General features: G+C 36.3%; 2 protein-coding genes across 4 annotated transcripts in view; one reads left to right on the plus strand and one right to left on the minus strand.

Annotated features, from left to right (window-relative positions):
- The window catches only part of LOC105380494 (frequenin-1), a 122,297-nt gene that overhangs the window by 63,635 nt on the left and 42,617 nt on the right, over positions 1-16,045 (plus strand). The gene's annotated exons all lie outside the window — the stretch shown is intronic.
- Positions 13,773-15,991, minus strand: LOC105380492. 2 transcript variants are annotated; one of them, XM_011550065.3, is made up of 4 exons: positions 15,693-15,991; positions 15,183-15,227; positions 14,141-14,648; positions 13,773-13,922 (listed from the first exon to the last, which is right to left on the minus strand). In XM_011550065.3, exons 1-4 carry the CDS (start codon positions 15,704-15,706, stop codon positions 13,884-13,886), a joined length of 606 nt encoding a protein of 201 aa, XP_011548367.3. In that variant the 5' UTR covers positions 15,707-15,991; the 3' UTR covers positions 13,773-13,883. The 2 variants fall into 2 exon arrangements, with proteins under 2 accessions (XP_011548367.3, XP_037977975.2); XM_038122047.2 differs by lacking the exon at positions 13,773-13,922 and having other exon boundaries at positions 13,959-14,648; positions 15,693-15,988.

A 16,045-nucleotide genomic window follows, 5' to 3' on the forward strand; every position in this document is an offset into this window, starting at 1 on the left:
GTTATAGCGGCAGTTACGTTTTTCCAAAGCTTCGGACGACTGTACCATTGCATGACAGTTCTCGTTCGTTCACTTGATTTCTATAGTAACCCCCCAGTGCAGTGTATATATTAATAGCTCCGAGTGCGTCCATCTCGCTATCACAGACTCCTTTGATTTAACTGATTGTTACGGAACACTGTTTGGTAAAGTAAGTAACAAGTTCCGTAAATTTAATTATTAGAACCACAAGCCGACCGACTCAATTGGGAATCACTTCTTGAGTGACTATTTTTGGTTTCGTGCGACCACTAAGTACCTACCAAACATAAGTGCTTAAAAGAGACATTTCATATGCTCTTGTAAATAATCGTTTATACTTATCATGGTTAATTTAAAATACTAGGTATTGCCGGATCGTAGGCGGATTGGCTGGTATATTTAAAAGATAAAAAAAAGTTTACGGTTAACGAATTGAGTGTAGACTATTATTAACCAATGGCCTTAATGATCAACCGCGGCCAAAGTTCTTGGCCGGGATCACTCCTGACCTTGACCCCTCTACTTTATTCAGCCAGAATACTGCACCACTAATAAATTATTCAAGAGTAGCCAATTTTATTCCAGCCATCCCTTTGTTTTCGGAAACATGGCTGCGTCCCAATGAATGAGGACTTTTTAATTAATTCCTGTTTCATCGGTTTATAAGCACCCTATTGTTTTTATTTAGCCGCTGTAATTACTTTTTTCGATTAAATTAAAATTTTGCAATTTTTTTGCGCAGTTTCTTAATCGTTCGTTTATAGGTACTAAACAAACTTCCGACCGTCAATGATTAAAACAAGAATAACGTACTTGGTTTTTTTAAATAGCTGTAATGTCCTGACACTACGCTACAAAATCCTATACAGAGTGTTGCAACAATCATACTTAGGCCTTGTTCCACAATGTCTGGTTAGTGGCTACCTGTGAGATAAAATACATGCTGTCACTGTCAAAAAAATAATAACAGAAAGTGACAGCATGTATTTTATCTCACAGGTAGCCACTAACCAGACATTGTGGAACAGGGGCTTATACTTATATTGATTTGATACTAAGCCTCAGCTCAAAACAAAAAATTGCTCAGAATGACAATTTTGCTCTCCGACTTTTGAAAATTCGCTTCTCCATAGTAAAAAATCACGTGACCATCAAAGTTTATATAATGAAGCAATAATTATAAAAGCTGTGTAAGTAACTTAATATTCTAGTGAAGGGTCCCGGGTGCATGAAGGGACATGACATGAATGTGAGTTCTTCGAAGAAGTATGACGTGGTCAACACCATGGCCGAATTTATTGTAAAATCTTGCCAATTATTCCATAACATTGACCTAAATTAATCTTTGTTATAGATGAATAAAAAAATAAACCAAAATGTTTGCCTCAGTAAGTAAGTGCAGTTATATCAGGGCATTCCAGAAACACTACAAATCCACTGCTGGACGTGCGCCTCTCCCAAAACACGGCTCTGGATGCAACCTATGAGCTTTCCGCATGCAATCATTACCAGCCGCCTTTTACAAGTCTTGACCCCATCTATGTGGAGTCTCCAAATAGCACGGCCTTAATTAGATTTATTTCATACCTACATAATAATATAATATTATTATAGTGACAATATTATGGTGTGAGTGCTGCACGCTCGTGTGGATCAGATTACACGGCGCGGATCAGCGAAGCTACATCGCATCGCGCGGGCGGTGCGTGGAATAAATTAACTCATTATAGGTGGGGTCACTGTAGCATGCGAGGCATAAATGAATGAATGCTGTCGTACGTAGTCGTTGTTGCGCTTTGAGATAGAGTAGTGGCTAGCTTAGGGACCGTCACCACAGGCGAGGAAATCGCCACGATATTATCGCCGAGTGGTGGATTGCGACGGACAGTTAGGGAAAACGTAGTATATCAGCGCTACTGCACTAACCACGACCGTTACATAAAACGTACCTACCCTATGCGTGACCTTTTCGGCTGGAAAACTTTGAAAATGGAATATCATTGGGCAATGCATTTTTATTTCTACTTACACCACACATTTAAAGCGATTTTTGCCCGTGCGTATTATTGCTTTCGAACTATTGTTATTTTCACCATCCAAATTTTATTACTAGGAACTTGTTAAATCAATTTATTTTTCTCTACAAGCCAGGACCATCGAACGTACATAATATTATAACATGGTATAATAATCATTATTAGGGTGGGTTTTTTTTTTATTCCAGAGTTGAATGCGTGATGAAAGTTGTTCAGTATGTGGGTTGAACATTGACCTGCTTTCAGGATTTTTACTGATAAAATTAATTCCATCTCGTTGGTGTTATAAAAAGCCTTAAAAAACTATCGACTCCTTTGTGAGTGCCTAATTATGCTCTAGAACTTGGTAATGTGATATCAAGACATGGCATCTATAAATCTAAATTACTTAACCTAAAATCAGTCCAGTGAACCAACTGGTTCTCAACTGTTCTCCGGAGTAAACATCTTGTTCAAAACAAGAGTTATTACAAAATATTGTGCGTTAAAAATATCACCTGCCTAAAATCCTTTCACTAGTATTACGCATACGCATCTGACGGCTACGTGGAAGGGCTGCCATTAATTTTGCACCTTCCATTACCAATTTTGTTCCCGGTACAGCCAGGTCGACTTAATTACACTGCGCCTCTCATTTATTCATCGGGAACAAGTGACACAATAGTAGGTAATAACAGTGTCTATCATACGTTTTCAGAATTGAAACTCAACAGAGTCAGGTAGGTATATTCATTACAGAAAGTTCAGGTTCACAAAGGAGTCGATAATTTTAAAAAATATTATATTATCTATTAATTTACAATATGACCTCGTGTTGAGTTAAGTTTCTTCATTATTACTTACTTTAAAAGAATCCGAGTAAAGTAGAGGCATACTTCACTGCGTTCTTAGGTCAACTTTTACGCGTTAAGATGAATGTTTTGGCATTGAACTCATAATATCTGACAGCTTTTGACGGACTATTTCGACAATATGATAGTTAAATAAATAATTAGTGCTAAATACAATTTCTGACTTGAGACATTGCATTTATTTGCACTTACAGGAAGGTTTAAAGTAAGTTTTCGTAATAGCAACGTTTTTCATATTTATTATTTTATTTTAAAATACTTTTCTGATTCGGTATGAGGGTTTTAGAACACGATTCACGCCGTTTTGCATTACGCGGTATACCACTTTTGCATCATTCGGTATAATCTATATCCTGTGGGTACACAATGATAACTTCAAAAACGACGCCAATAACTTAACAAACTTCGAAGGGCGCGTATCATCAGGATTCTCTAGTTAAAGTTAGATGTTATTCAAATAGAGGAGAAAATACGTATTTCCATGATGGCTCGGCACGTGGAAATTGAGGCGGTATTTTGGCGCTGAAATTTCAGCATGGTACCGCTAACACCCTTACGTTAGTAGAGTTTTGGTAATGAAAACAGTTCCCATATTCGGGGAAACTCAGCGTTTCCATCAACGCTCTGGAGGCTTACTCTATATTGACGAAAAACTAACGAACAAACGCTGTCAAGCTTGAACAAGCGTGCTTGCGCAGCGCCCTGAAACGTAGTTTTTTGTTATATAGAGTAGCCCGCCTGGGTCGTGATGAGGATAAAACAGCGTGCCACGTAGCAGTGAATGCACTGCGACTCACTATCGCTTCAGACTCGCTGAGTTACCGAATAGCGCATCACAAGACCAACTGCCGTGGTATATTATTTGATGCATGGAAACCTTACTGCCAATTGCTCTCAAAGTTGCCTCGGGTTACAATTACAACTCACAACTGAAGTGTAAGTTCGCACTGGAACCAAGTTTCACAACACAAGTTCTGCGGATGGAGTAGGTATTTGCCTAATGAGTTCCGTCTGTTACAGACTAATTCACTGTTCTATTTATATTTAAACTATTTTATAAACCCATAAAATGTAAAACCTATAACAATTTTTAATCCTTAATTACTGAATTCTTTCAGATACAGGGTATATCTTGTTGAAAGCCAAGCAAATCTGCATCAATGTGACTGCATGTATCTATAATATTCCATAATACATAGTCGGTGCGGGTCAGTGAGCGGATACGATACGGTTCATGAAACTTCAGGATAATAATACACAATAGTTAACATTTTTGATAGTTTATGACAATCTATAAAATTATTTGATACCTACTTAGATTACTATAGCCCATTGCGCAAAATCTTACGTACTGTAATCTAGTTTTTGGTCACTTGCAATGTTTTCGCAGCTTACAAAAGTATTATTAATTGCTTAAAATAACACCTCAAACTAAAACCGGACTACCTAGATCGGAACTGCGAAATCGCGCTCTAAGAAGTTTGATAATATATAATATTATTGTGATTATCATTATCATGTTGAGGGGATGGGCATGGACATGGATAAATGTTCGTAATGCGACACATTTTAATACGGCTAAATGGTTAAATATATGGTTAAGCCTTAGGATAAAGTAATGATAATCTCGATACAAATTTACGATCTTATTCCAGAACAGCGTACTTACTTAAATATAACTATTTTAACACATCTAAGTAAATAATAATATAAATTCCGATATGACATATACTGAACAGATATTGAATTAACAAATAACCAAGTCATTGTTGTCGAGACGTGACACGTCTACGTCTTCACTGTAATAATTAACACAGAATATGTCTGCATATCTAGCCACAATCTAGCATTTAGTCGCTGCATAACATTACCGATGAGTTAACACATTCAATGCGAATTATAAACGGTCGACTTATTGTGGAGTGACGGGCTAGGTCAAAGAGAGTGCAATAAGATACAAGATACAAGTTACGTAAAACAATTATTCGGTAGGAGTAGGTATGGCGCGGTCGCGGAACAGTGAAAGTGGATTTGCCACATGCTCGCGGTTCTTGGATCCAGCGAGTACGCCCAATTGATTAAAAGAAACAGGCTACTCAACACTCTTAAATTATTCTATGTATGTAGATATGTAATGTGTATCAATATATCGACTCTGTAGATATGAATGTATAGGTACCTACCTATCTCATTTATTTGATATGAGGCAGATGAAGAACAAATATACGGGAACAAACATCGTGCTTAGGATTAAATCTAATACTAATAAAGTTACGTGTGCACTAATTTGTTCGGTAAATAATTTCCTTCTACTTAATTTAAAGCCTCCATAAGCTCAAAGGCTCGTTATTTTTATTGAGCGGAGCACAATGGCTCAGAAATTCCTTTTTCAGTTGTTCCGAGCGGCGTTTGTTTTAGAAGTAAATAGATTAAACTCAGCGCCACTTTAATTGAACGCAGGAAAACAACGCCGGCCTCAAACAAAACAAACCACCGGAACCAAACTCAGAAATGAAAAGGAAGATTTCGTTCCTTCTCTGCATTGAATACATAATATGTTTATATTCAAAGCAGATTATGGTTGCAAATATACACGCTTTCCAAAATATTACTTACAATTATTGAATCCAAATGCGTTTACTGAGAGTTTTTAAGAATTCCTCTGTGTTGTATTCACATAAGTGCCTATATTATATGGCATTTTTAATCTATATTCTGGTCCCTTGTTAGTGCAAATAATCCGAAGTCTATATCTTATCTTATAAATAGTATTCTAGAATCTTTCTAGATAGATACGCTTATACTTAAAAATGTATAGTGCATTTGTTTCGAAACTTATCGTTGTTCTACAAAGAGTTATGAGATGTTCTTTTGTGATAAACTCCAACATTCTAGGTCAACGCTACGTACCTATACCTGAGACCTGAGATTTAGATTAGTACCTACAGTGTCAAGAAATGCCGGCATAAAAACAACATCAGATGCAAAGAGAAGAAAGTGTCTTATCTCAGTGTATAATTTTTTGGTGAATTTTATGTCGTTATTTTTACATTATTCTAACTTACTAATGAGCCGTGGAGGCGTAGATCTCAACCTCTCATTCGAAAGGCCGTGGGTTCAGACCCTGGAATGTACCAAGGAATTCCTTCTGAATCTAAGTGCGATTATACCACTAGACCTTTCCGGACATTCCGGATTACTATATTCATATAATTATGTATGTTGTATATTGTATAATGTTAACTATAACTATTAACCTAAACACAACATTGAGATCCTACTATATAAACAAGGCCCTATTATTTCTAACGGAAACATGTATTGAATTATCTAGGACTAGGTTTATATATTTAACAATATTTCTAGAATCTAAACTGTAAGTTCTGAGAGATTGGGCGGGTAAACAAGGCGGGCGGGCGGCGAGGGCGGAATTACCTCAACGGTGCAATGTATTGTACAAATACATAAAATTGGTTTGGTGACGTCATACAATATTTGACTATTCCAACACAGCACAAAAGGTGGGTGGGTGTTTGCATGTCAGCTCTTTCTTGCCTGTAATATAACAAGCGTCGTCGCATTCGTTATGCACAATACTTTACCATATATTGCTGAAATACAAATTGCAGTTGACAAAATATAACGGCTTATGGAACACGCTAGTATTTGTTTTAGACTTATTTTTAGGACAATTTAAGTAAAAGTACCTATGTTACTCAAATTTACAAATAGTTGCATGGTGTATGAGTTTTATATCCATTTTAGGTAGGTAAGTTATGTTTTGTATAAGGGTTGATACTTTTACATTCAATCTAGGCACATAGAAAAATCTGGGTATTTTTTCACATTTTGATGTGAAACGTAGAATTAGGTACTACGCAAACGATGCAGTTGATTGATACACAGACAGCCAATCCGAATGAAACAACTGTATACATGGGAGCTCTCGCAGAATCCACAGTAATTCCATAGTGCACAGAATATGTGCAGATAAAAAACAGGCTAAAGCATAGACCTACTGGCTAAAGCTTCGTTCCAACGGAATACGGAATACCTATATAGACATAGGGTTTCGGAATTTGATATTTTTTGCTTCGCTAGCATGCCAGCCAACTACCAAATGTTCGATTAATAAATATTTTAGAGGTAGTATCCTTTTTCGACTCACTCCCGCTGCCACTGATTACTTTCTGATAGGTTGCAGGCATGTAGATTTAAAATGGCGGCCATTGGCACTATATCTGCACTTCTACAGTCTAATGTAATAATAAACCTAAATGCCTAACTATAAAAATACCTAAATATATACATTATATATATTATTAATTATTATATTCGGGGCAGTTTACGTCTCTAATACCGAATGCCTTTTAGTTTAGGAGAAGGTCTCATATAATAATTCCTAATGATTTATGATTTACGGCTCAGAGCAGCCGCTGTTTTTGTTGCAAAGATAAAAGTTCAGAACTGTATCTCACTTCACGATTGTGCCTCTATGCCTACTGTATTTATCTAACACTTATTTGGGAAAGTGTTCGTTGAGAATGTACGTGTTCGGTCACTATCCTACGTCCCCAAAATTATGTCTATCATCCACTTACCTAAATATATACATTATATTCTCTATTAATTTTCATTAACACTGTCCACTACCCTAATGACAACTGAGAATGAGAAAGTCTAATCGATTTCAGTGGAAAAATGCCGGTAAAAGTCCTCTCCACTGCCACTTTTTATGCTGCTAATTTCCATCACCTCCATCAATTTTAATATTAATTGTATATGTACATGTTTGCTGTGATTTTTGGCAAAGTATATATCGTAACTTAGGTATTTGTAGTTAGATCCATTTGTATGGTAAGTTTGAGGGACGAGTATGGCAGAGTTTCAAGCAGCGCTCTGATAAAATATTTCAATTTTTGTTGCCATCCGTCAGAGAAACCCCGTGCATAGCATATTCCATAAATCGGCGGACCAACCTTCAGTGTCCACTATTTCTGAACCGTTAAGAAAATTAATTAAATAATTTATTCATTCTGAGCTAGGTATTTCTGCTGTTACGAATGTCTGCAACTTCTCAGTACGTTGGATACCAAGCACTAGAAACTTACCAACGCTATGCTTAATGAATAGAATAAAACGAGTGCCAAACATAATTGGCCATAATTATACGCTTTTAAATCGTTCTGGTTTGGGCTTTCAATGATTAGATTCGTCATTAAATGAATGTTATTAAGTAATCAAATGAAACTTTTTAATAATTAAATTAATATTTAATATTTTTTAATATTTAAAATTTAATAATTCTAAATAATTCAAGACTGCATTTTAAATGTTGACTTTGACTTTTTTGTTATCGAGTAGTGATGTGCACAAACGTCACTAGGGTCTGTCGCATAAGGCCTGCCTCGACTAACCATGCGCCAGGGGGGAACTATAAAAATCCAAAAACGAACGAACGTGTGTTTTACGCAATACGCTCGTTTAATGAAATGAGATAGAGTCGTGGTTAGCTCTTAATTTTCTTGTTTCTTAAGCTTCGGAGCACTATATCACGTTATATTAAGCGTGCCCATTGCATGACAGTTCTCGTTCGTTCGTCAGTTAAATTTTTAGACTATCCCGTCACTATGCCAGTGACTAAGACGGATGTTGTACGAAATGAGAAGTCAATAAGGCATACCTAAGTTACCTTTCACCTGACATGTATGATTTTTACGTATACAAAAGCTAGTATGGCCTTCGACCCCTGCTAAGAACACTTAATAATTGAGCCGACCTTGGCTTAGTGATCTCTCGTTGCACAAGTGACCGATGATGCCATCCCAGTAGAAGTAGGCACTTATAATATGCTTCAAATTAAGTACTTTAGTTAACCGTAAGATATTTATTTATTTAAGTAAGTACATATAATGATGTTCACAACGGGATGAGGAGAAAAACATTTTCCTTTAACATAAAATTTTGAATTTCGAAGTCGTGGTTGAAAAAAGTGGTGCTATCATAATAAATTTCAGAACGAAATTGGCAGGCTGAAACAAAATATCGCGTAACTAGTGTGAGCCATAAAACCGACGTCCTTGGTTCAGTTGGCACACCCCAGAGAAGCCATGTTTTTCGAGGGAACACAACAATAACTCATCAAATCCTAGTGTTTCTTTTTCTTCGTGACATGAGTAGAATAGATAGTGCCACATTTTGTAGTGTGCAGTGGATGACTACAATGAAAACTTATCGACTTTTTAATTCTGATTCTAGGTGAGTATTATGATTTTCCTTTAGTTTTTTATCGGATCGTAGATAATGTTACTTACCCCGACTGTTCTTAGCCATATTTTATCAAAATTGCCTTAGAAATGTATGCGAGTTTTAGTGTTGATTGATGGGGTTTTTTAAAGTTGTAAAGGTTAAATGAAAGAGTTAGATTTGAAAGCCAGTGCTATTTCTATTCTTAATAATTAATAGACAAAAACGAACTAATTAATTAAGTAAATAATATTATTCACAAATACCTACATACATAAGGATATCCTAGATAGTTTATGGAAGGCTACGCAGAAGAAACAAGGGCGAACTTCAATATTAGCCCCGCCAAGGCCACCTGGTCGACAGAAAAGTTAGTAAGTTCGCCCCTCTTCCCTTCCACAGTAACATTTATAGATTAATTCGTTCCCTAGTCGGAACTGGGAGGTCACACTACCTTACAAAAAAAAGAGTAGTTCTAGTACGACTTGTGTTTAACGTTCGTTTGTTTTTTGTGAAGCTAGAGAAGCCCTGGTGGTCCTGAAATGGCACTGCGCAACTCGCGCCGGTGCCAGAGGCGGAGTTGTTTACATTTCAGCCCTAATTTATGTCCCACTGAACCGACTGATGGCAAAAACAACCCTGAGAATGCATTCAGTTCAGTTTACGGGAAAAAATCTAAAGAGGCACTTTTTCTTATTGTTGGGTATAATACTTTAATAGATTATTTTTTAAAACTCGTAGACCAGTAGAATATGTTTTTTTAGAATTTTTTTATCGTATAATCAATAGCTATAAAGCGGAGAGAGAGGTTGTTGGGAAAAATAATATTCAATACTTACTTATTTTATATGCATTTCTTATACTTTACACTATAAGCATCATCATCTAGGTTAATTTGAATTAATAATTATCATTAAATTATTAAGAAACACCCATATATTTGTAATTGTATGTTGAAAAAAGTATTAAACTTGGGTTTGTATAATACAAATGAGTAGGATATTAAACGTATTATAATATTTAGAGATAAGTAATATATATTATAACCTCTGCATCATAAATTTAATACGCTAAAATAATTTTCAATGTTAGTTTTAATTGTAGAACATCATTATGATTAGAGCTACCTATACATTAGTGTGTAATTAATTTCAGGAAAAGTTAATCGTTTACATAATTAATGTACTATTGGCCTTAATAAAAAATGGTCCGTGTTGGTCATCTGGATGTAAATTTTACAATTAGTTATTTAGTCAAATATGTATTTAACTATTTAGCTACTTTGCAATATAGACAAATTTATAATTTTAGCTGTAATATTATATTATTTATATCCAGGTCGAGAAGCATATTGTTAAATAACCTATTAGCATCTAATTAATTAATATTATATGCTAGCCATTCACGCACGGATCTGCCCGACTGGCGCCTCTCAGATCCGATCTGTAATTGGTCCACACACGTTATACGGGCAAGAGTTTTTTGTACGTGTTCATAATCCTAACTAATATTACAAATACGAAAGTAACTGTGTCTGTCTGTCTGTTACTCTTTCACGCCAAAACTACTGAACGGATTTGAATGAAATTTGTATACAGATGGTCTAGACCCTGGGAAAGAACATAGGCTATTTTTAGCTCGCGGGAACAGCTATATATAGAGTATATAGTATAAAACAGTTGTCTATAGTCTCGGGAAAATCTATAATCAGGGTGCAACTGAGGTGCGATGTGACGGGGACATCCGTTTCGTCGACACACTCAGTTTGATGCACAGATATGCCGGCCTGTTGCGATCCCTTCATTTTGAGCATGGGCAGTGGGCAGATATGAGACAGGTCGACATCTGCGCCTTTTTGTAACATAAACGATCGGTCCTACCCAGTTTTACGCCATGTAAATTTGTCGGGCTGATCCGTGCGTACATGGCTAGCTAATAATAGATTTGCTGTTGCTGGAATAGATACCCTGCTGATAGATATGTAGAATAAAACCACACAATCTAGACTTCTGATTTAGAATGCATAAAAAATAATTAACCTTTACCTTTATGCTTTCTAGAAATCATTTGACTTTGCAACTAAAATAGTTGGCTAAAGGCGATACGTATACGAGGCCGCTGGGGAAAACCAGAAATCGACATTACGAATAAATAAGTAGCATTTTTGTTAATAATAATGAAATGAAGAGTTCTGTTGGTACCTAAGGTAAGTAGGTTCCTCGCTTTTACAATGTTGCAAGATGGAGTAAAGTGATAAATATCAGATTTAAAATCAAAGCGGTGCCAGGTTATGTAAGGGAGCGTCAATTGAATTTGTTAAGAAAATTTAAACTCCACTCATGTTTTAATGTTCAATTCTGCAATATGCTTTGCTTGCCAAGCTTTATACTGTGGTAGGTTAGGTAGGTACTTTGATTGCCTAGTGCGGGTTGGTGGAACCCAACACATGCAAGCTTATGCTGAGAGAGTTGTCGGGTTGGTCAACCCGATTACCAGAGGGTTTCAAGCTGCCCCATGGCCTCTGCTCACTGGGCTTTACGACTGCTGCCGAAACAGCAGCCGGGACCCACTCCGTCCGAAGCACGGAAGTGCCCAACAAACAACCACTTGAAATCGGTAACTATTGAATTAATGCTAATAAAGTGTGTACGAGTAATTAATATCACAAGTAAATACATAAATTATATTCAACCTGAGTAGGTGACCGCTCCTTTAGAGTAGGTGATAGGATATCTGCCAGAGGTCAGAGAAGAGTCTTTATGAAACATGGTTGGTACATTCGGTACCTCCACATGCGATTTGATTACACAATGTGACCTCCAACTATTTAATTTTAATTAGATGGTTGCGAGAAGGAAATCATTTTACTAATTCTAAAGTAACGGAATGCAAATAAGTATTAATTTGTTTCTGTATGTGGCTCGTTTTGTCTGTGAGTTCAAGGTGTGTTGAATGTTCCGCTAAATTATTATTTTTATTATTATTAGCTAGATATATTCGCATTTAGAGACCTCATCGGATCCATAGAGATTGATTGAGTAGTACGTAGTTGATCAAGTTAGCGAGTATCAAAACGTTCATATTTTATATCTCTTTTTATGTCTAAATATCTTTATCTAAATCTTACAGGGATGTGTTCATATTATTAGCTATGCCCGCGAGCTCCGCTTACCTAAAAAAGTTTCCGTATAATTTCAGGGCTAAAAAGTAGTCTATTACATAATAATATAGTGTTACTGAGGCTGCTGATAGCTTTATTGAGAATTTCAGGAAATTATTACACAGGTATTAATGTGAGGCGTTTTATTGTTCATAAGCAAACGTGACAAGTGACAAGCATTTCTTGTTAAACTGTGCGCCTCAATATAGGTACCAAATACATCTAAAATACTCCAGCCGTTTTTACGTGAAAGAGTAACACATCAATCCTCCTTCCATTTATAAACTTACAAACTTCATGTTTATTATGATATTAGTAGGATATGTGTTTTAGATTTGGTAGTTTAACTGCGTTATTATAGTAGCAACAGCAATGCGTCACAACAATTGAGGATGATTCGGTGGCAGTGGCTCGGAAGCGGAAACAAACACATCAACAACACAGAGTTATTACCACTGATATTCAGGGTATTATGTCAAAGGATGAAAAGTATGAATCTGATGTCCATTATTTTGTATGTACATTTGATACCATTATGGTAACTTTTTTCTATATTGGAATGCTGATGGTAGGTAAAGGTAACTAACTATGCTTTTTTCTTTTTTAGTAATGCCTGCCTATCAATTTTCAGTACAAGGCAATTTTAATTTAAGCAAGTAATTTTAATTTTTGAGTTAAGGCTGGACCCGAAACAGTATGTTTGAGTTAATTATAAGAATATATTATATATAATATATATGTTATTATTTAATAAATGAACTCTTTTATTTATAGTAACTTGGGCACATTCAAATACACTTTCAGTTAAAAGACTGTAGAAGCAGTACTTAAAAAAAGCGTTTGTAAAAAAAATGTTTATAAAACCTTTCTACGATACTAACAATAAAATTATATATCCAATGGTCCGTCCATATTTGCTTGAAGTTGAGGTATTTTATAGTTCCTACATAAATACTAACATGGATTAGACGTTTCCGTTTCTATAAAAAGGTCCAAATAACTAATATACTGCTCGTATTTCCAATAAATGTATAATATAATGAAGAGTATACAAAAAATATTGAAAGTTTATAGGTACCTACTTATTTTGCAATTTGGTATTTAAGTTAAATTTTAGCGCCTGTATGAATTCAAACGAACAAGCTTCGTTCTTGATACTGTGCTATACATAAATTACGATACATGTTGATCTATTATCAAAATAACTAGCTTAGCAAAATAAATACTTACCCCCTTATTCATAGAGAAGTTACAGAACGTTTTAACTAATAAACTGTTTTGTCCCTCTCCGACAAAGTACAATTTGTTCTTTGAGAGAGAGGGACAAAACAGTTTATTAGTTAAAACGTATTGTAACTTTTCTATGAATAAGGGGGTTAGCCCGCAAGCTTTAGCTTCGATTTTTTTGTTTGTTTTCTTTGGGAATACCGGGATAAAAAGCAGCATTATTAAAACACAGAATCATTATTATGCAATAACGATTATTATTCGCAGATGAAACATAACAAAATCAAAAGAACGATATTCATAAAAATATTAACAAGAAATTATTAAATATTTACTATTATGCTACAACTCGTGTAAATCCGTGGTTTGTGATCGTGATACCTAGAAAGAAAGGAATTAAATTAAAACAAGGCACGATTATGTAACAAAATAATATTTAATCGAATTAAGACATTATCACAAAGCAATCAATAAAGTAACTCGCGAAAGGTCCGTGGCAACTTGCTTCTTCTGAATCTGACGAACCTCGCGACCTCAGTGCTTTTGATACCTGTCACCGTCCTATTGTTATCAACAATGATTATGGGCTCGGAACTTACTTTGGAACTGCGCGGTCGAGAGCTGACGAAGTAGATCGTTGGCATCTGGGAGAGCTCCATGGTGTAGTTGTCACTGTCCTCAGGGAACACCACATACAACACCATCGGATCAGAGCCGTTCTTCGACATCATCCTTATGTCAGGGGGAGCGCTGACGACCAGGATCTTGTAATCACTGTACGGCTGCCGGAACAGTGGCAGATGAAGCGTCGCCCGGTCGTTGAACTCTTCCTCGGCTTTGTGCTTCTTCGAGTAGAGTATCTTGCCGATCTGATTGGTGGATCCGAGGGTGTACTCGGGCGAGTTGGGTAGGTCGGCTACCAGCTCCCGGATGCGGTTGTCTTCGGAAGGGAGGTCTTGAGGGATCTTTGCAAACAGCATACGCAAGGAGTTGGGTTTCTTCTTGTCCAGCGTGTCGAGCAGGTTCACATCCAGATTCTCTTTCGCGTTGAGAGGCACGCAGTGGAGGTACGTCGTCGACAGCACCAGGGTCACCACCACCATGTAACTGAAATGGGGATAAAAAGCTAAAAGTTAATAACAGATGGCACCTAAGGCGAGAGAGCCTGATTCTCCAGTACTAATCGGTTAGTTCAGTCGCCATTTTTTCTCCCCAATTATGTCATGGTCAGAACCTGATTGTGCTGCCAAAGTTTCACTTGGTTTTCTTCCCCATTGACAAGATGCATTTAAATAGAGTAAGTAAGACGTAGTAGCAAATCGGGGTCGAATGCTACCTTTTTAAAGGGTTTTACATAATAGCCAATTTGTTAAAACATTTACTTTAAAACGATCTACTTGATCTTCCTTATAATACAGGGTTTACAACGTCGTACTTTTAACTCTTATAAAAGTACCGTTCCGAAGCTGAAAAAAATATATCGGATGGTAATTTGGTAAATATAGAGTTACATTATGAAACTCGTAAGCTGTCACGAAACATAAAATATGTAGATATAATGACTGTAGATAATAATGATAGGTACTAGCTAGCTCTATAAAGATTCCTACCAACAAATTTCGGTTATATTACAATAATTACCTCCGTATATTGTCGTTTACTAACACGGGTGGTCCAAGACAGACTCTGGAAAAAACAAAGCATTTAGCACCAGCATGTTACGGGTGTCGGGTGTGTATATTTGAAAGTCTCTATTTGTGCAACAAAGTTCCTTGTTTTAATAATATAAAGAGCCTTGCTTCCCGTTCTCCTTTGAAAGGTGCGATCATTGTGCTCGCATTTATAAATGAACTATGAAGGTACCAACAAAGTACACACATGACCCAACTTTAGTCTTTGGTAGGACAATAGGTACGTTTACTGCACGTTTACTGTGTTTTGTGTTTGTTAGTGACAGTACTGACAGTACGCCTGGAGAGTTTACACTTTGTCCCGCCTGCGGTTGGATGCTTTGAAAAAGAATCCAAAGAGACTGATTATTCTGGAAAACCAACTGAATAACTGTTGCACTTCTGTGTCATATTATTATAAATGAACGGTGTTACTTAACAATTTCGGAACAATCAAACAATTCGGACCCATCCTACTCACTTTGTCCATGTCATTTGTACAGCGTTTACTACTAACGTTGGTTGATACAGTTAACGTTAGCGTACGTCGTACGTCGTTGCACCTCGTACGATGACACAGCTAACAGTCTATGCACAGTCTGACCCTCACACTGCACTTTACATTCACACTCCGGTGTTTAGTAAACTGTCAACAATAATATGGATGTTTAACTTACGTCAGGAAAAGCGTGTTTAATTTCTTTCTAAAAAATGCAATTGTTTGCAGTTTTATGAACAACTTTCTGTGAATTCCTTGGAATTGCAACAGTTACTTTATAAAACGGAATACTTACTTACGAGTAGAACTGTTTCGCGGGAGTTGCTGAGTTTCAT

Source organism: Plutella xylostella, chromosome Z (genome assembly GCF_932276165.1).
Source record: "Plutella xylostella chromosome Z, ilPluXylo3.1, whole genome shotgun sequence".
Lineage (NCBI taxonomy): Eukaryota > Metazoa > Arthropoda > Insecta > Lepidoptera > Plutellidae > Plutella > Plutella xylostella.

Excerpts from the sequence above, each read along its gene's own strand:
- LOC105380492 (XM_038122047.2), bottom strand. Across the intron at positions 14,649-15,182 it reads GTAAACGACAATATACGGAG|TTACATGGTGGTGGTGACCC; the intron begins GTAATTATTGTA and ends TCCCCATTTCAG.